At 39.2% G+C, this 21,337-nt stretch overlaps 2 protein-coding genes and 1 long non-coding RNA gene across 3 annotated transcripts in view; 1 reads left to right on the top strand and 2 right to left on the bottom strand.

The window, feature by feature from the left end:
* The window catches only part of LOC138353681 (uncharacterized), a 310,023-nt gene that overhangs the window by 88,805 nt on the left and 199,881 nt on the right, over positions 1 to 21,337 (bottom strand). The window lies entirely within an intron of this gene.
* LOC123768127 (uncharacterized) overlaps positions 1 to 21,337 on the top strand; it is a 111,958-nt gene that overhangs the window by 41,569 nt on the left and 49,052 nt on the right. The gene's annotated exons all lie outside the window — the stretch shown is intronic.
* Positions 2,622 to 10,544, bottom strand: LOC123768126 (peptidyl-prolyl cis-trans isomerase 5). Its single transcript, XM_045758462.2, has 4 exons — positions 10,340 to 10,544; positions 7,412 to 7,619; positions 5,725 to 5,909; positions 2,622 to 2,909 (listed from the first exon to the last, which is right to left on the bottom strand). Exons 1-4 carry the CDS (start codon positions 10,442 to 10,444, stop codon positions 2,772 to 2,774), a joined length of 636 nt encoding a protein of 211 aa, XP_045614418.1. The 5' UTR covers positions 10,445 to 10,544; the 3' UTR covers positions 2,622 to 2,771.

Raw genomic sequence — 21,337 nt, 5'->3', positions numbered from 1 at the left:
GAGAAACTGGAAAAACTACGACGTTTCTGTCCGGCCTGGACCATTAGTCTTCAGCCACGTTATTGTGACTAATCGTTTGCTTATCCAGTTAGCAAAAGGCATGAGAACGTATTTTGTAAAAGCGTTATTATGGGTGTGTGCTGGTAATGGAATCGTTGTGAAGTGAACGAAAAATGCTTGGGTAAAAATATAGTATGTGGACACTGCCATAACACCCTGAAGGTGTACCACACACAGCAGCATTAGAAATACAATATTAAATTTAATGCAAGTGTACAGAAACATTGCACTAACTCTGAAGATTGTAGAACGACTAAGGTTTGTATCTAATATTACACCAGCTCTTGTCTTTTTGACAAGTGCTCTACTTACCCAACCACTTGGGCAGGACGGTAGTGTCTCACTTCATGCAGGTGGGTGTTCAATCCCCGACTGTCAAAGTGGTTGGGCACCCTTCCTCCTGTCCCATCCCTATTCCTTATCCCCTTCCAAGTGCTATATAATCGTAATAGCTTGGCGCTCTCTTTATAGATGAAAAGTATGTACATGCCAAACAGAGAGGACCCCTCTGTTGTCCTCAACACCACGAATTACGCAATGCTCGACCAGCCCCACAGGACGAGGAGGATGTCCCCTCCAACAAAGGGTAAGAAGATACATCCACGACAGAGCCTACCACAGGCCCGGATACTAACCAACCTATCAAGATGACGAATGGCACCCACCAGCCCCACTGTACACCCAAGTCCTACGACCTGAAACCCACCGATTAAAGATTAAAACAACTCCACTCAACCACTGATCATAAACCAAGCACAGCTCCCCAGGAAAAACTGCGAGTGGCTACTTAATCAACCACCACTGGCACTATTACTATTCGCCGACAGCTGATCAGTGGGAAAAAAAAAAAAGAAAAAAAAGAGCTCCCTACTATCACTTCATCACAAAGCCCAAAGTGGTTGGGCCACTTACCTGTAACCCCCTCTTCCTCATACCCTAATCCTTTTCAAGTTTTCCTACATCCTCCCCCATTCTTCTTTTCCAGACTTGCCAATCCTACGGTCGTGGAACTACGAACACTATTGTTCACTTCTGTGGTCTTTCTGAAATGTGGGTGGTACTCTGAAGAATGAACTCTCTAAAATTCTCTAATTCTCACATTTTGTCATTCAAATATATTAGGATTCAAACAAACATGTGCGGTCATAATTACTAAGACATCTGGCATTCTTGTATCACTGGGTTTCAAGTACATTGTTAATAGGGTACAAAGAGTCCGGCATAGTTTGGCCTTATGATTTCGTGCTTCCTTGTCCAAGAAATATATTACAAAAGGAATAATCTCTGACAATTAAGTAGGTATAACCTTAAGATGGGTTGCTAGTTTGTACACATGCTAATACTGTGGATTACTCTCATCACAGGTTTCCTCCAGATCCCATGTGTTGAAAGAAAATTGAATCGAGATGGGGATACAAGATGAACTTAAAAGCTAGCACTTACATGTATTTTGTAATCCCTCACAATAGGGTAGCAGCACTTCTGTACATAAAACTTCCCATATTTTATATAAAGAGGAAGGGGGTGCCCGTTTTTCAGAGATGTTTATTTCGGCATGTAATGAGAGATTGGGTGTACATAACTCCGTTTTCTGAATCGTGGAAACTAAGGCACTATATAAAAAGGATGGAAAGACGTTTTGCAGGCTTCGCTTCATCACCCCTTTCACTTCAGACATCTAGGTTTTTGTCTTTCTCCACACCATGTAGGTTTTCAATTAACTTTGGCAAGATCAAAAGCCAAATCGAACAGACGTCTGCTATCCCACGTTTAGTCTATATACACAGTATATGGTTCTTTAATTATGGTAGCAGTTTCCTTCATTAGAATGTAATGTTTCCGTGTCCAGGTACTTCAAGACATTCAAACTTCAGAAAATGAATTTTCAACAATGCTTCCTAAACCTTTTGAAGGTGTCTGTACAAGAAACACTTCCTTACAAGCCACTAGTATATGACAATTTTGACAAGATATATGAATTTTCTGTATCACGTTAAGTGCATTTTTAAATATATTTAAAAAAATTGCCCTTGCTTGGAGACGTCCATACCCCCATGGGGCCATCTGAACCATTTCACTAAACAGCTACTGCACCAGATAACATTGTAGGCATCTACCCGCTTCAAGTTTCAATTGCACTTTAAACAAAACCCAGTTAGCTAATGTATTTGGCATTTTGCAGTTTTTCCATGATCAAATTGCTTATGATTTTGTTGCTAGCTGTCCATACACAGCAAGACAAAGTTAAGACATTGTTTTAATCATACTGGTACCCAATAGAACTGATTATTTCTAATTTGGCACATTATGCTTAGATTACAAATCCTTGGGTTAAGAAGGCCTAAAGTATATGGGTCATATATGGGTCATACTAGCATATATGCATACTAGTATATACTAGCATACTAGTATATGGGTCATACTAGCAGTAATCCAAGGTTATTTTCTTGACAAGGTATATTTTACATTACCATTGCTTACAACAGTAGAGAAAACTCATGTGGAATAGTTCTACTCGTGGGTGAAGAGCAAAAAAATTAAGAAAAGGAATAGATGCAACACACTGGTAGAAAAATTTATTGCATATTCAATTAAAATCTCTTGCATCTTACACTGGAATGCATACAATTCCACCAATTCATTTTGGTGGAAAGTTTACATATTTTAAATTAACATACAATTACATCATAATTCTAGTACTAACATGCACCTCAATCAGTAGCATCTTCTTTTGCAACAGACTCGAAGGGTTGTGATAAAGCCTCTCCACGGGAGTCTACGATCTTCACTTCTGCCACTGGACGGTCACGGCCATCTGTTGCAGAAGCCTCTATTTCACGAATAATAGGCTGCGGAAAAAGAGTAAAGAAGCATTTAAGGTCTACTAATGGTTATCATTAATTATGTACACAATGTGCAAACTAATTATTTACAAAACTTAAATCTCTTGTATTGTGCAGTTTCATTCAAGGGCATCCTCTAAAATTCTAATCTTACTGTTCAGTATCCAGATTTTTTGTTGCAAATAAGTTTCTGGACATTTACATTGGAAGGGGGCCACTCCTCCCCCATTTTGCAAATTACCCGTAGAAAAGCAAGTAAAAATTTCTTAAGAGTGAAATACAAATTACATCACAAAACACGTGGAATCACGGTGTGTACATGAAACCTGGACAACATTTCAAAACAGGACACTTGCCACAACTACACACTTTGATGCCAGGTTAGACTAGCAAAATGCCAATTTGACATCTGTCAAAAGCTTGACAAATGTAACAATGGTGTTATTGCACAAAAGGCAAAGTAGGAAAATTTAACATTAAATTCTTAATGAGCAGAATCCAGAGTAATACAGTAGTTTACAAAACAACTGGATCCAGTGAAAATCTGTCTTGCTCCAGCCAGCTACTGTGATTACCCTGGTACTTTCTCGTCAGACAACACCGATTTACGAGCAAGCAAACAGGAAACGGCAAAACTTCCAAACAAATGTGAATCGGGTTGTTCCATGGGCTACAGAAAAATGTTATTGAAGAAAAGTGCCAGCTACAGTTTTATGGAAAAATATTGGGAAACTAGAAAATGCAGCCAAATTACACTCAAATATAAAAGATTTAAGACTAATAAGGTCTTACTTCACTTTTAAGAACACAGTAGCTGTCAATTGCAAGAAAGATGGTTGGATAACAAGAATCTTAAATAAGAGATACTAGACAAATAATACTTAAAGACACTAGTGCATTATACAACTAATGTTGCACACTAACAACCCCATTCGATGCCAATTAAAACTGCCGATCTGAAGATCCATAAGGTGTTACAGTACAGTACTACCCAAATCTAGCCTATAAACATTAAATTATTGGGACTTTTTTTAAAGTACAGGCAAAAAATTAAATTTCTAAATATTACTAATTACAAATCTGTACTCTGAAATAACTCATCAGGAGAGCAGAAGGTGCAACAAGCATCCCATGCAAAATATCAATATTACAGGTCCAAGACTTCAACTTCCTCTAAACATAAGGTTAGCTAGCCAATCTCTAGTGTTAACGAGAACATTATAAGCTTCTCCAAAGGATGCCCTATTAACTGGGTAGCGACTTTACATCAGACTGAGGAGCTGTGTTCAACAGCCTGGTTGATCAGACCAACCAGGAGGCTTTGCCAGAGACTTGAATCAACAGGAGGTAGCGAGGATTCCCGAATGGCCTACAGTAGTGCCACCTTTCTGGGAAGCCCCAGTGGCTTACCGAATCCTTACCAGGTTAGTCAGTAATGCCATAAAAACATGTTATTTAATATTTCACATACAAATAATCTGTTCACACAGGATATTGATTGCAACGGTCTAGCTCCTGAACATTACAAATTCACACCTATTAAGTGTGAATGTTCATGTCTGGCAAGGTCAGGTCAAGTGACTTTGCCTCTTGTTAGGCTGTTAATTGCAGAAGTTTTGCTTTCCATCAAACAAGCTGCTGTCTAGGTGTGGTTGGAAGAAAACCAGAGTATCTTCTGGTTCCCTCTTAAATACCTGACCAAGAGATAAGAGGAGCCTCGTCACACCAGAGGTGTTCAAGCAGTAGCAGACCAGTCTACATAGGCCTGTCCCAGGCTGGAGGGGGGGGGGGGGGGGGGAGGGGGAGATGGCCTTGGCCATCAGCCATATCCCCCCCACCCTACCCTTGAACCATTTTACACATAAAACTTTGACAAGTTGAAGTGTATGGTGAAGGTGAAGTATGGCATTTTCCATATGTTGTGGATATAACAGGGGCATCTAGGAGGGAAGCAGTCAGCCATATTTGCTCTATTATTATGTTGTGACATTGCTTTACTTAGGATACAGTGAAAGCTTTAGTAGAGAGCACCAAGTTTACTTACAAGCATGACTATGATTCTTTACTTTCTGCTTTAAGCACTTGCAGGTGTTGAACATTACTTAATATTGCTGAACAGAATTACCATTCTGGTCTTATAAATATCTAATGGATAGATTGTGGCAGTTCATCCTCCCACCTTCCTACTTTTCTATCTACTCTGAAATCACCTGTCACTATTATCTCACTTCAGAATGCCTCCTTTCTTTAAATGTATAGTGTTCAGTGCATTACAAGTCAACCTGTGCACTGTTCATCGGCTCTAAATCTGGCAAGCAAGATTGCTGCATGTGGAAACCAGGCCACCTGGGGGTAGCCTTTGGTTCTACAAGTTTTGCACTAATCTTTAGTGTTTCTTACTTTGTGTGAATCTGGATTTTGAGGATTTGGTATTTAGTCAACCCTTCAGTTGTGTGTAAAGCTTCAACTTTCTGGATGCTTTCACCATTATGGTGGCAAATTGGGTCTGGCTCCCTGCACCTCTGATGGGGCCATGCTTTGGCTCTGGTCCTCAGCAGTAGGCCAAAACAAAACTTTTCTGGCAGTGCAGGAGTTGTTTGCATTGCTTCTTGCATCAAGCAAGTATGAAATTAGTATGAAATAAAGTATTCAAATAGACAACAGAGCTCCAAGAACCTACTTTACATTCAAGGCAGGTTTTTTTCCAAGCATGCTCTTTTAGTTTAATTTTATAACCATTATAAAAATATATTTGGTTGCTTTTGGAGAACAAATACTTTAAGTCTAATTTTATATTATAACATCTTTAAAAACCACTTACCATGCCAGAAAGCACCTTTCCAAATACTACATGCTTTCCATCAAGCCATGTGGTCTTGTTAGTCGTGATGAAAAATTGAGAACCATTTGTATCTTTACCAGCATTTGCCATTGAAAGCCAACCAGCACCAAAGTGCTTTAGCTTGAAGTTTTCATCAGCAAAGCGCTCACCATAGATACTACGTCCTATGGAAAAAATATATACATGATTAACCATTTCAGGTGTGAAATTACACAGCCGTACATAGTTTTTGAACATTTATACAAGTTACTTTAACCAATGTAAAAATTAGTAGACTTAATATTTACCACCTGTCATCAAATTTGTTAAGATACCATTTTGTTCATTTCCCAAACATTTTTATACTAAAATCAATGTTTAATCCTATAAAATAGGTTTACCAATTTCTCTTTATCTAGCATTTAAGGTTCCTAATGACCAAGTCATCATTTAGAGAAACTTTACCTGTGCCTTCAAACCCTACAAGATTTCACTAATTTATCAAGTTCTGAAAGACATTTATGTAACAAAGGTTGCCATTTTCTGGCAAGCCTGCCTTTAGTGCATGTTTAGGTGTACAAAAACCAAGATTTATTTGTGAAAGATTTCCCCATTTTCCTACATTGCTGGGCTTTATAAATTTTTATTATCTAACTTTTAGAATCTAGGAGATTTCATTGTGTTCTTGCAAGATTAGTATAGCAGACAGTGACTAATACTCATCCAGCAGAAGCAGATTTCTTCACTAAACCCACTGAATACAACTTTGAAATAAATCCTAATCATCTACACTGCATGTTCCCAGGGGATTTTACCAATTATAAATTAATAGACTGCATATGCATGTCTAGATAGGTCTATTTAGCACAAACTATAACATCAGTTCTTAAAACCAACTTAGAATAAAGAGCTCATATTTTCTAAAAGTAGTAGTGTTCATGGTGTATTAGAACCCTACTTAATCTTTGAAATGCAAGATACAGGAACCCTAATCATACCCCACAAGGACATTACTCTTCTAGAGTAGCATTTATAAATGGCCTGTGCTTATTGCACAAACTTTTCCAGCAATTTGCTTATTATACCACAGGGATTAGGTGCAATATTAACCAAGCAACATATGAACCATAATCTAGGTCCACAATGGCTTTAATAAGCTTGAAATTTCTTGGCATTTTGCTTATGAACACTAACACCGATTGTTTTGTAGGCCAGTTTCCTAGTAAATCTGGTACACACAAAGCATCCAAAAATTTACATGTACATGTGATGTCACCATCTAAAAAGTCTGGCTAATGACCAAGTCATTATAGTCATTATTATTATTATTATTATTATTATTATTATTATCATTATCGATTATCCTGGCATATTGTACAGCAAATTGGCAAACTCTTGCTACAGAAAAATATACTTGGGTTACCTACCTAACCTGATTCAATGGGGGTTAATTAAATATACGGACATTGGTATTGCACAACATCCTTCTTTACTTTATTAATTAAGCTCTGAAACCCATAAAATGTATTCTGACGAGCATGTTTCTAGAGTAACTGTCCAAGTGACATCTTTATACACAACCGATTTATTTCACTGGTTAGAATTAGTAATTTTCAAATGCTCTTTATACTTCAGAATGTTAAATGCAAGTATAAAAAAAAAAAAAAAAGCATACTACAGTACTTGCCTCCAGTACCATCACCACGGGTGAAGTCTCCACCTTGGATCATGAAGTCCTTGATAACCCGATGAAATACCGATCCCTTGTAGCCTTCACCTACTGGCTTTTGAGCCAATTCAAAGAAGTTTTGTGCAGTTCTTGGCACGGTGCTTCCAAAGAGGCCAATTACAACAGTACCCTTTGGCACTCCTCCAATGCTTATATCAAAAGACACCTACGGGGGAAAAAAAATAAAAAGGTTCGTCATTTCATAAATTATGCTACTGTACCAAGTTTCATAAATGATGTATTTGGACTGAAATTTATTTTCAATATTAAATGATCCTGCTAGAAGTATTAAAAACTTTCAAAACTTTTCAATTATGATTTAGAAAGAAAAAATGACTAAATATTGTCAGGTGTCAATCATAAAAACTGTACCTGTACAAAATTACTGCAGTTTTGCAAGTTAAATATTTCATTGTAACAAAAATATGCATTTCCGAGCCAATTCATGCATTCATGGCACAAATTTAGAACCACACTTTGAGGTAGGAGGGAGGGGAACCCGAGTGTGACTGGTACAAAACCACACTTTAGTACATTATAAACATGTGTTCTATCAGCTGTTAGATTCTTTCCACCGCCCATATGCATTTGACTACCAGATCCGCTTTTAGGACAAGTTGTATTCCAGCTATACAGTATATGTTACGTTTACATTTTGCTTAATAATGCAAGTCTTCCAATTATCAAGAATCATACTAACCAACTTGAACATTTAAAATGGCTCAATAATTATTTTTAGTTAGTTTGAGAAAGAAAGATGCCTGTAACAAAGTCCCCCAACCCCTCCCCCCAAATTCTAATGGGTGCCTAGTTGAACATTTCTACTATGGCAACTGGCAAGTCATTGCAGAGAAGAATGTGGCATCAGGAGACAGGCATTTGGCAGAGGCTCATCCTGGATAAAGGGGAGAAAAAAAAAAAAAAAAATTGATGTTGCATACAGCCATCAACTAATCCAGGAGTAACCCGAGGTCACGTGACCAGTGACTTTACGAGACCCTGCAAGTTAGGTTGCGTTACAGCCCAACCTCCATTAAACCTTTGTTCAGAGTGCAGTCCTCATCAACAAGAGTAAAGTTGAGCAGTGAATACCAAGTTACAATCCTGTTCCCTAGACTGTGGCCAGCAAGGCAGCAAAGTGCCTGTGTCACAGATTATCTAGCAACAGTGAGCAGCGTGGCACAATGGTAGAGAAGTACAGCGAGTCCGTGCGAGGGTTACTGCATATCCGAGAATGCAAGACGTGTCGGTGCCTGAAGGTAAAAAAAACAAGTTCAATCTGTGTGTAGAGTAGTCCATAGACTGCTGTGGGCCCAAATGGATGCCACTGCAATTGAAGATCAGCTTCACCAGTAGCCTCATGCCAAGGGGAGCTCTGTACTGGCTGCGCAACCCGTTCTTGCAAATTTAATAAGTCAATACTGACTTATTAAATATGTGCATAGGTAACATACTTAACATAATAGTTTCCCTTGAAAAGCTTCATAGAAAACACCGACCTTACCTAACCTACTTAGTATGTTAAGATAAGCATCTTATTGCTTCGTAATTACAATTATTACCTAACCTATACCTATAATAGGTTAAGTAACAATTGCAATTACAAAGCTATAAGATGCTTATTTTAACATACTAAGTAGGTTAGGTAAGGTCGGTGTTTTCTATGAAGCTTTTCAAGGGAAACTATTATGTTTAGTATGTCACCTATGCACGCAACTAATAAGTCAATATTGACTTATTAAATTTGCGAGAACGGGTTGGGCTGCAGCAAGTCCCCGCAACTATCTTGTCGCCTGGAGGAGTGGCATGTGGACGAGTGTGTAGGTACAAGGGTAAAAAAAAAAAGGAAACCCTGGCCTTGGCTCGGGGAGTAGAACAACTCTCAGACCCCTCCCAGGTAAAGTCTTAAAGGAAGCTTCTGGATGTGACAAACAAGACACAGGCAGACTTCAAAAGTTTTACTCAAATACAGGAAGGTGGATGTCTAGATAAGTTAGACAAGACTTAAAAGATTTACTAACAGCTTATCAAATAGGAAATCCTTGCCAACAGTCCAACCTAATTGTACATATAGTTTTAGGATAAAAGTTGTCAAAGAGCACTTCACCATACCCAAGTCAAATAGGCAGGCATGAAAGTTGCTTAACTTTTTGTCTGCTTTATTGGAGGCAGTATCGGCAATTTCCTGCCCAGGAATCTATTCTGGTCTAATTGATAAATTATCTACTGAACAAAAATTTTAATAACTAAATGGGGGGGAATAGTCATTTTGGAGAATCTATTCTATTTAGACTTTGTTCGTTCAAAGCATACCTCGTTATGATAGGCAATATTAGGTTAAGATACATTGGCTCAGTTGGGTTGAGCTGTTAGGTTTAGTAGGCTTTAAAAAAAAAAAAATCCGCTGGCGAATCTTCCTTCGTACGATGTGACTTATCCAACTAAACTACTGTATCCAATTTAAGTTAAGTTAATATATTATGCACCTGAGGCAAGCCACATCTTACACAAGATAGTCAACGGATTTTAAAACCAACCAAACCTTCCCAAACTTAAGCCAACGCACCCTAACTGAATGATATTCAGTACTGTATACCCATTCTCATTTTTTTTTATTTAGAACAAATTTTCTACGAATTCACTGTGCCGCTCCAAGTTATAGCAGCACCCCGCCAACCAAACCCACGAGAAGCTTAATTTTCATTAAATCAATCTCATAACGGATAAAACTTGATTCATATATATATATATCCCCAAGTTATATGTAACACCAAAAACTCTTCTTCTGTGAAGGACTTTAATCTTAAAAAGCAAGGTGCATCACACACGAACATTAAAATAGAAAAAAAATTATTAGCTCTGGAACAAATTCTAAAACAGCATTACCTTGTGTGTCACTTTGGGCCCCTTGCTTTCGGCCGCCTGGCCATCGGCTCGGTTGAACACCGAGAAGATGACCAAGAGAGCAACGACGGCCACCAACGCCTTCATGATGAGTTTGAGCTTGGTTCTGGCCGCCACCTTCCTCGTCAACACCAATACTATCTCCACCGCGGCCCTTCACCCGCGACCCCAGCGTCTCCCGCTACCTTCATCAGCCCCCTAGCGCTTGTCGCTACACTTCTTATATATATATATACTCCTGTCTAAATTAATCTCTCTTTTTCTTAAAACAGCCTCTCGGCGAGTAATTAATGTCAATAATTACTCTAGTTCATAATCATTTTCTTATACGAACCCTTTTCTGTCATTAGCTCGAAAAGTTAGCTAAGGAAGCGCTGTTTATGCCGTGGCATTTGCAATAATTTTCTCGGAAATTAATCTCACGAATGACTTTATTACAAGCATTCAAGACAAGATATTTTAGTGTAAAATACACTCAATATTGAAAATGCGATAGTTTACACTAGAAATGACTGTTATTATTGTTGACATACTAAGTATAACCATAAAATGAAGAGTTACCAAGGAGGGCCAGACACACATGGGACGCGCTGATTGGTCAACGGTGAGTGTTGCCATTCGAGCGAACATTGTTGTCTCGTGGACACCATGCACTTAGATTAATTATGTATTACTCTCCTATTTATATATACTGTATATATATGGATAATATTATATTACAGTACTAGCGTTTTTTTATGTAAAATTGTTTTTTTTTTTTAACCGCGAAAGGTGTGTGGACCACACGAACGAATCTGACACGTCAGCAGTTGAGGACACAAACAATAATTTATATGTTTCAGAGGAAATGTATTTTGAAACTTGATTGCAGTGTTGATAAATAATTTATTTGCCACCGAATGACGAAATCAATGACGTTGAATAAATAAAATAAATATAACAAATAAATATATAATATAATAGTAGTCACTCAATTATAAACCTAAGTTAATTTATAATAATCATTTATGCGTCCCATATATTATATAAAGTGTTCCTTTCTTCATGATTTACACACGTTATATAATGTATAATGACCAGCCATTGCTCTTAGCTCTTGATGAGCTTAACAGATATAAATTCCTGACACAGGCAACAAATAATTAAACTAATAAAATAAATAAAATAATAATTAAGCTCCAATCGTTTAGTTAGAGGGAAGTTAATTATAACACTGATAAAAGTGGCTGTAGAGTTTATTAACATATAGGCCTATACATCAACAGTCTACTTTAATCACCAATCAACTGGTTAATGCAAGGATTTTTTTTGTATAGTGTTTGCTAAGTTTTTTTTTAAACATGTATCTTCTGTGCAGAAACATGTTCTTTCAACACAGAACAGAAGAAACATGTTCACAACTAATTGCCTACGTCCTCTGCTTATAAGTGAAGGGACCAGTGTTCAACTCCCGGGTAGGACAGACAGCCCGTCCTCCAAACAGACCCAAAAGTGAGTCCATGCACCCGCCAAACCCCCTGTTTATGAATGAAAAGCGGTTTACACACGACTCACAACTGATGACGTTCGGACATTTCCGGAACAAGTGCTTCACTGACGAATTTTGTTCGAACCACAACGCTGTAACAGCCTGTCCTCCAAAAACCCAAAAGTAATTCCATGTACCCACCAAACCCTCTGTTTATGAATGAAAAACGGTTTACACACGACTCACAACTGATGACGTTCGAACACTTCCGGTACTGACGAATTCTGTTCGAACCACAACAATATAAATGCTTCATCCACGTACTAAAAATACAAATAATCCAACCCAAACACCTAACCTAACTTAACCTATGCCTATATATGCACAATATGCTATTATATTATAATATTAGTATATATTTGAGAACATTCCCGTTTTGAATGACCAGCATGAAACATTTATGAATGCGTCTGTGGGGTCGACCGCTGGATGTAATGGACTTGTGGGTAGATTCACGAAGCAGTTACGGAAGTACTTATGAAATTATACATCTATCCTCAATCTTTGACATCTTTGGTTACATTTATTAAACAGTTTACACACATGAAAACTTCCCAATCAACTGTTGTTACTGTTATAAACAGCCTCCTGGTGCTTCGGAGCTCATTACCTGTTTAATTATTGTAAACAAAGCCGCCAAAGATTGAGAAAAGATGTACAGGTTCGTAAGTGCTTCGTGAATCTGGCCCTTGGAGTCGAGGACGGGTTGAGGACAGAAATGGTTAGGCACGTTTACTTTTTACCTGATAATAAGCAACTGTTGTACGTTGCATCCTAGAGAAGGTCAGTTGTTGGCCTAATGGGACAACGGGAATTATACCGCCCACACACCCGTCCTGTCCATGAATGTCAACTAACAGCTTCCCAGCGGGTACCATATCCTAGTGGCGTGGGTTCAACGTTGAATCGACATTTTCGTTGAATCAATATTTTTGACTTTAATTCGACGTTGTTCTTGGATATTGTGGCCATGGGAAACATCTATTCTTACCGCTCTTGTTTTCTTAATATTACCTCAAGGGAAGAGTTGTGGCCAGGTTGTGGGGACGACCGCCGGAGTCCTGACGGTCTCCAAGTCAAGCCCAACAATATTTATTTTGAGGAGCCGGTCGGCCGAGCGGACAGCACACTGGACTTGTGATCCTGTGGTCCCGGGTTCGATCCCGGGCGCCGGCGAGAAACAATGGGCAGAGTTTCTTTCACCCTATGCCCCTGTTACCTAGCAGTAAAATACGTACCTGGGTGTTAGTCAGCTGTCACGGGCTGCTTCCTGGGGGTAGAGGCCTGGTCGAGGACCGGGCCGCGGGGACACTAAAGCCCCGAAATCATTTCAAGATAACCTAGTCACTGCTGACTCAAATCTCTTTCCTTACTAGGTCCAAACTCGCAGCTGATATCATTAAACAACTAATTCTGCACTATATAGATGGTGAATTTTGCTCAATCTACTGTATTTCATATTATTGCTGGTAGCCGATTCTATCCCATAGAATCGTCTAAGCCAAATTATGTATTTTTTTGTTTAAATGACTTCTTCTACACATTGCTTCAATTTATGAATATCTTTTTATATATTTTTACGTATGCCTAATTTTTATGTATATATATAATATATATATATATATATATATATATATATATATATATATATAACTCACACCCCAGAAGTGACTCGAACCCATACTCCCAGATGCCACGCAACTGGTATGTACAAGACGCCTTAATCCACTTGACCATCACGACCGGACATAATGAGGTGATAGCCGAGGCTATTTGAACCACCCCACCGCCGGCACTCGGATAGTAATCTTGGGCATAGCATTTTACCAAATCACCTCATTCTTTGGGGCACACGTGAGGAACACAAATGCGAACAAGCCTGAATGGTCCCCAGGACAATATGCAACTGAAAACTCACACCCCAGAAGTGACTCGAACCCATACTCCCAGATGCCACGCAACTGGTATGTACAAGACGCCTTAATCCACTTGACCATCACGACCGGACATAATGAGGTGATAGCCGAGGCTATTTGAACCACCCCACCGCCGGCACTCGGATAGTAATCTTGGGCATAGCATTTTACCAAATCACCTCATTCTTTGGGGCACACGTGAGGAACACAAATGCGAACAAGCCTGAATGGTCCCCAGGACAATATGCAACTGAAAACTCACACCCCAGAAGTGACTCGAACCCATACTCCCAGATGCCACGCAACTGGTATGTACAAGACGCCTTAATCCACTTGACCATCACGACCGGACATAATGAGGTGATAGCCGAGGCTATTTGAACCACCCCACCGCCGGCACTCGGATAGTAATCTTGGGCATAGCATTTTACCAAATCACCTCATTCTTTGGGGCACACGTGAGGAACACAAATGCGAACAAGCCTGAATGGTCCCCAGGACAATATGCAACTGAAAACTCACACCCCAGAAGTGACTCGAACCCATACTCCCAGATGCCACGCAACTGGTATGTACAAGACGCCTTAATCCACTTGACCATCACGACCGGACATAATGAGGTGATAGCCGAGGCTATTTGAACCACCCCACCGCCGGCACTCGGATAGTAATCTTGGGCATAGCATTTTACCAAATCACCTCATTCTTTGGGGCACACGTGAGGAACACAAATGCGAACAAGCCTGAATGGTCCCCAGGACAATATGCAACTGAAAACTCACACCCCAGAAGTGACTCGAACCCATACTCCCAGATGCCACGCAACTGGTATGTACAAGACGCCTTAATCCACTTGACCATCACGACCGGACAAAGGCTTGTTCGCATTTGTGTTCCTCACGTGTGCCCCAAAGAATGAGGTGATTTGGTAAAATGCTATGCCCAAGATTACTATCCGAGTGCCGGCGGTGGGGTGGTTCAAATAGCCTCGGCTATCACCTCATTATGTCCGGTCGTGATGGTCAAGTGGATTAAGGCGTCTTGTACATACCAGTTGCGTGGCATCTGGGAGTATGGGTTCGAGTCACTTCTGGGGTGTGAGTTTTCAGTTGCATATTGTCCTGGGGACCATTCAGGCTTGTTCGCATTTGTGTTCCTCACGTGTGCCCCAAAGAATGAGGTGATTTGGTAAAATGCTATGCCCAAGATTTCTATCCGAGTGCCGGCGGTGGGGTGGTTCAAATAGCCTCGGCTATCACCTCATTATGTCCGGTCGTGATGGTCAAGTGGATTAAGGCGTCATGTACATACCAGTTGCGTGGCATCTGGGAGTATGGGTTCGAGTCACTTCTGGGGTGTGAGTTTTCAGTTGCATATTGTCCTGGGGACCATTCAGGCTTGTTCGCATTTGTGTTCCTCACATGTGCCCCAAAGAATGAGGTGATTTGGTAAAATGCTATGCCCAAGATTACTATCCGAGTGCCGGCGGTGGGGTGGTTCAAATAGCCTCGGCTATCACCTCATTATGTCCGGTCGTGATGGTCAAGTGGATTAAGGCGTCTTGTACATACCAGTTGCGTGGCATCTGGGAGTATGGGTTCGAGTCACTTCTGGGGTGTGAGTTTTCAGTTGCATATTGTCCTGGGGACCATTCAGGCTTGTTCGCATTTGTGTTCCTCACGTGTGCCCCAAAGAATGAGGTGATTTGGTAAAATGCTATGCCCAAGATATCTATCCGAGTGCCGGCGGTGGGGTGGTTCAAATAGCCTCGGCTATCACCTCATTATGTCCGGTCGTGATGGTCAAGTGGATTAAGGCGTCTTGTACATACCAGTTGCGTGGCATCTGGGAGTATGGGTTCGAGTCACTTCTGGGGTGTGAGTTTTCAGTTGCATATTGTCCTGGGGACCATTCAGGCTTGTTCGCATTTGTGTTCCTCACGTGTGCCCCAAAGAATGAGGTGATTTGGTAAAATGCTATGCCCAAGATTACTATCCGAGTGCCGGCGGTGGGGTGGTTCAAATAGCCTCGGCTATCACCTCATTATGTCCGGTCGTGATGGTCAAGTGGATTAAGGCGTCTTGTACATACCAGTTGCGTGGCATCTGGGAGTATGGGTTCGAGTCACTTCTGGGGTGTGAGTTTTCAGTTGCATATTGTCCTGGGGACCATTCAGGCTTGTTCGCATATATATATATATATATATATATATATATATATATATACATATATATATATATATATATATATATATATATATATATATATATATATATATATAAGCTAAAGTCAAACAGGCAAACATGGATGTCGCGCCTGCTGTTTTTGTTGGGCATCTGCACAGATCATTTAGCATTTGATGTAGGGATATAGAGGGATGGGGATGCCCAAGGGATGGTGGGGGACTACCTAAGGAATGGGGAGGTCCCTAGAGAATAGGTAGGTGCCAAAGACACTAGCTTTCTTTCCTGGAGGCTAACCATAGCAACAAAAATCTGTTAATACCCAAGCTTTTTTTTACTGCTGCTCAATCATTGTAATTTACATTTCACAGCGTTGGCTTTCAGCAATCATTTATCAGATCATTTGTTAAGTCTGTAGATCCTCTTGTATTGTATCTCAGCCTTCCTAGGTATATATATCCCAGCTCTTGGCATGTACACCACCCACAGATGAGTAATGTATTACATAATGAAGTAAAAATAATACCTACATGTTAACTAGATATGAGAGAAAAGCGAGGTAGCCTAGTGATGACCTATAAGACACGTCATCAGTAAATTACCAACACCAACCGGTTCTACCAGGTGTGAAGTCACAGTTGGCATGACCCTGATATATACCGGAATGACACCACTCAATCTCCTTACTAACTTCTTATCTAAACATACTTAAAGTAGTATATATATCAGGTTATAAATGTTAACTTAGATATTTGGGAGGGAAGGTTAGGCAGGCTGGCAATAGTCACTTGTTGCAATAGTAAAGCCGGGTTCAGGATCTTTTTTCCTCTTGTATACTGTACTTGGGCGCGAGGCGCCACGTTACAGCGAGGTTTTCCTGGGGCGGCTGCCACACTGCAGCGCCCGGAGTTAGACCGGCTTCCACTGTCAGGAATAAATTCCATATATAATGAAATCTGCGGATTTATTTCATTATTGTGTATAAATCCTTTAAACTAAAGAACAAAAGTACTTTGTCATTGACTAATAGTTTGCTGTCACTGTTGTGAAACAGAACAGATATAAGAGATTGTTGTCATTAACAGCGACTAGATACGAGCTATGGAAAATACTGGAGGGCCAGGTCCCAACTATACATAGTAAAATAACAAAATGCAGAATAGAGCCAGTGAAGAGCAGGGGTGCCATAGACACAGTCAGAGAACACTGTATAAACATCAGAGGTCCGCGGTTGTTCAACATCCTCCCAGTGAGTATAAGAAATATTGCCAGAACAACTGTGGACATCTTCAAGAGAAAACTAGATAATTTTCTTCAAGAAGTGCCTGACCAACCGTAGTGGATATGTGGGCCTGCGGGCCGATCCAAGCAACAGCCTGGTGGACCAAACTCTCACAAGCCGAACTCCCCAAGCCCGGTCTGTCTTCAGGACGGGCTTGGGGAGTAGAAAAACTTCCAAAACTCCATCAAGCAGATATGGTTGAATGCTCGCTTCCACATCACGCAACAAAGCAGCCCGTCCTCCTAAGATTTCCCAACGTCAAGAAAACGGTTAGTTTAAAGTGTCTTCTCCTAACCTACCAGAGGACCCAAAACAGAAAACTGGACAGTAGTCACTTTCGCCAGCCACTTCCATTTTCTAGTACGACAATTTTTGGCCGTATGTAACGCATACGAGCGAAAAGCGATGCTCTTTGTAGGAGGACAAGTTGTACAGTTCTCATGATCATTCTTGATATGCTTCTCATCCTGATTATTTTACGGCTCTTCACTCGAGCTCAGCCAGAACAGTAACATTATGCATAAAGTAAAATTAATGAATGATTATTTGTGAGAATAGCATGCTTAGAGAGCATCATGATATTCATTGTTAGGCGTCTAAAAAAAAATATTCGGCAAACTAATGCACTAGAATACCTAGATATCCTCATCACGCTTGAATGTTTATTTTTTTTTACGTGTAATGTAAAGCTGGGCAAACCCCAAGAAAGAGCGTCTATAGAATTCCAAGTGAAAGTCTAAGAAAGAAACCCTTTCTTATCACCTGCCCAAGTGAAAGCACGACGAGCCCCAGGTGAGAGTGGACGCTGAAAGCCTCTGGGCCGATTTCACAAAGTGGGTATCAACTTAGGTGAATGAAATGTGGGGGTTCAGTCCCAGAGCCCATTATGTGCCTCTGTAACCCTTTCACCACTGCCCATAACACAGTGCACAGTTACAAACCCATTAACTGACCAGACCACACACTCGAAGTTGAAGGGACGACGACGTTTCGGTCCGTCCTGGACCATTCTCAAGTCATCGACTTGAGAATGGTCCAGGACGGACCGAAACGATGTCGTCCCTTCAACTTCTAGTGTGTGGTCTGGTTAACATACTTCAGCCACGTTATTGTGACTCATCACCTGCAAACCCATTAAGATTTCAACTTAGATTCAACAGAGCAGAAGAAGTTGTTAAACACATATGGCAAAATCTTACTGAAGCGACCATACACGAGTCATAAATACTCATACTCCGCCCAAGTAATAGGGTCGGCGCAGGAATATCCCTGCAAAATTACCATACTACTTGTGTAAAGGAGGAAATGTATATGTTTATCTCTTAGAATGTTTGGTAATATGTTTATTGTTTGTGATGTGTGTCTATGTATATATTAACACGATGTACTGAACGGAGTGAGAATAGCTTGAGCTACCTCATCCCTTTGTGTGTATTTTACCTCAATAAACTTATTTCAATTTCAATTTCAATCCCTGCAAAAAAAAAAAAAGCACTGCCCACAAGATGGGTATGGGGTGCATAATAAATGAACTAAATTACATTTGATGGGGTAAGCCCTGAATATGTAATGCCATTTATCTCAAGGGGAAATCCATCAACTCTGAATGACTTTAGCAAAATAAATAAGGGGAGAAACGCAAGCAGTGGAGACTGGTGCCACGAGCTTAATGCAAAACTTGATATGAAGAAAGCATTGAGCAACAGTGAAAGTCAGGTCCTACCAGCGGGTGACTTGTCGATGCTGACCCGGAAAAAAATAACAAGTTAGGATATTTCATTCTTTTCGGAACAAGTTTATTATTATTAATATCTTTATTGACAAAATTAATTACAATTTTGCCTAATCTGAGGATTTTGAGAAAATCTTATTAAAGTGAGGATAATTAATTACAATTTTGCCTAATCTGAGGATTTGAGAAAGTTTTATTAAAGTGAGGATAATTAACTACAAATTTGCCTAATCTGACGATTTTAAGAAAGTCTTATTAAAGTGAGGGTAATTAATTACAAATTTGCCTAATCTGAGGATTTTGATAAAGTCTTATTAAAGTGAGGATTATTAATTACAATTTTGCCTAATCTGAGGATTTTGAGAAAGTTTTATTAAAGTGAGGATAATTAATTACAATTTTGCCTAATCTGAGGATTTTGAGAAAGTCTTATTAGAGTGAGGATAATTAATTACAATTTTGCCTAATCTGAGGATTTTGAGAAAGTCTTATTAAAGTGAGGCTAATTAATTACAATTTTGCCTAATCTGAGGATTTTGAGAAAGTCTTATTAAAGTGAGGATAATTAATTACAATTTGCCTAATCTGAGTTTTGAGAACGTCTTATTAAAGTGAGGATAATTAATTACAATTTTGCCTAATCTGAGGATTTTGAGAAAGTCTTATTAAAGTGAGGATAATGCTGGTAACAAGTTAACTTACAGCTGGAGAGTAGAAAGTGTAGCTGGGTCCTGTGTTATTTTGTCACTGATATGAATCCCTGGATATTACTGTAAAACCCAAGTGATACACTGCTCAATGTAGGTCATGAGGAAAATTGGGCATTATATATATTTTTTGGTCCAAACTTCATTTAAAAAATCCAGTTCAGTGTTTATTTATAAAATATAATTTGAAGGGACGATAGGTTTAGATTTTTTTCTGCAAGTGATTAATATATAATTTTCAGAGGAAAGCGCTAAGCTATTACATGACTAGCACCTGAAAGAGAAATGGGGACAGATTATGAGCTCTGCCGAAGTGAAAATGTTATTCCTGAGAGAAGCAGGAGAGGTCACCGCTTACTCATGGTGAAAGGAAACTTGTCTTTATTGGGATTGATTCAAAAGAAGTTATGCTTGTTATTAAATAACTTGTGTTATTATAGTGATGGGATAACTTATGTTTATAAATGAAGACAGACAGGAAAATGAATGCAAGCAGGAAAATGTCCACAGGCATAATAATTTGTTCTTTATATATTGTGAGCTGAATAATGTAATTTTTTATTATTATTAACAAAATTGGGTATACACAGCAATGTGCTGCTACCCCATTCTGTATGAAAAATTACACAGTGTAGATAAAAAACTAGCTATAAATTCATCTAATATCCCCATTGGACAATTAATGCAATATTATTGTAATGTAACATTGATGGGCTATAATGTAAGAACCCATCAAGAATAAAACTGCGTGTGAAAGAGGCTACCTTCACATACATTAATTTGGTGTTTGCTTAAAATCTATCAAACCACGGAAGGGATAGTAAGACCATTTCCAACGCTAACACCAGAAGCACACACATAGGAAGGGTGACATCAGCAGCATATGCGACGCTGGCGAACATTAGAATTACCTAAGTTGTGTGTGTGTGTGTATATATATATATATATATATATATATATATATATATATATATATATATATATATATATATATATATATATATATATATATATATGCAGAATAACCACATATGAAAAAATAGAAAATGCTTAACGCGTTTTCGGCTAATTCGCCTTCATCAGAGCAAAGTAGAATCACTGATGAAGGCGAATTAGCCGAAAACGCGTTAAGCATTTTCTATTTTTCATATGTGGTTATTCTGCATACTTGGATCAGTGTTTTTGTGATCATTGTTGCATATATATATATATATATTATGTCGTATCTAGTAGCCAGAACGCACTTCTCAGCCTACTATGCAAGGCCTGATTTGCCTAATAAGCCAAGTTTTCCTGAATTAATATATTTTCTCTAATTTTTTTCTTATGAAATTATAAAACTACCCATTTCATTATGTATGAGGTCAATTTTTTTTATTGGAGTTAAAATTAACGTAGATATATGACCGAACCTAACCAACCCTACCTAACCTAACCTAACCTATCTTTATAGGTTAGGTTAGGTTAGGTACCCGAAAAAGTTAGGTTAGGTAGTCGAAAAAACATTAATTCATGAAAACTTGGCTTATTAGGCAAATCGGGCCTTGCATAGTAGGCTGAGAAGTGCGTTCTGGCTACTAGGTACGACATATATATATATATATATACACTGGCTGCGTGTCCCCCGACACA

Source organism: Procambarus clarkii, chromosome 59 (assembly GCF_040958095.1).
Source record: "Procambarus clarkii isolate CNS0578487 chromosome 59, FALCON_Pclarkii_2.0, whole genome shotgun sequence".
Lineage (NCBI taxonomy): Eukaryota > Metazoa > Arthropoda > Malacostraca > Decapoda > Cambaridae > Procambarus > Procambarus clarkii.
Note: the sequence above shows the minus strand (reverse complement) of the source record. Positions and strands in the feature narration are given on the sequence as shown.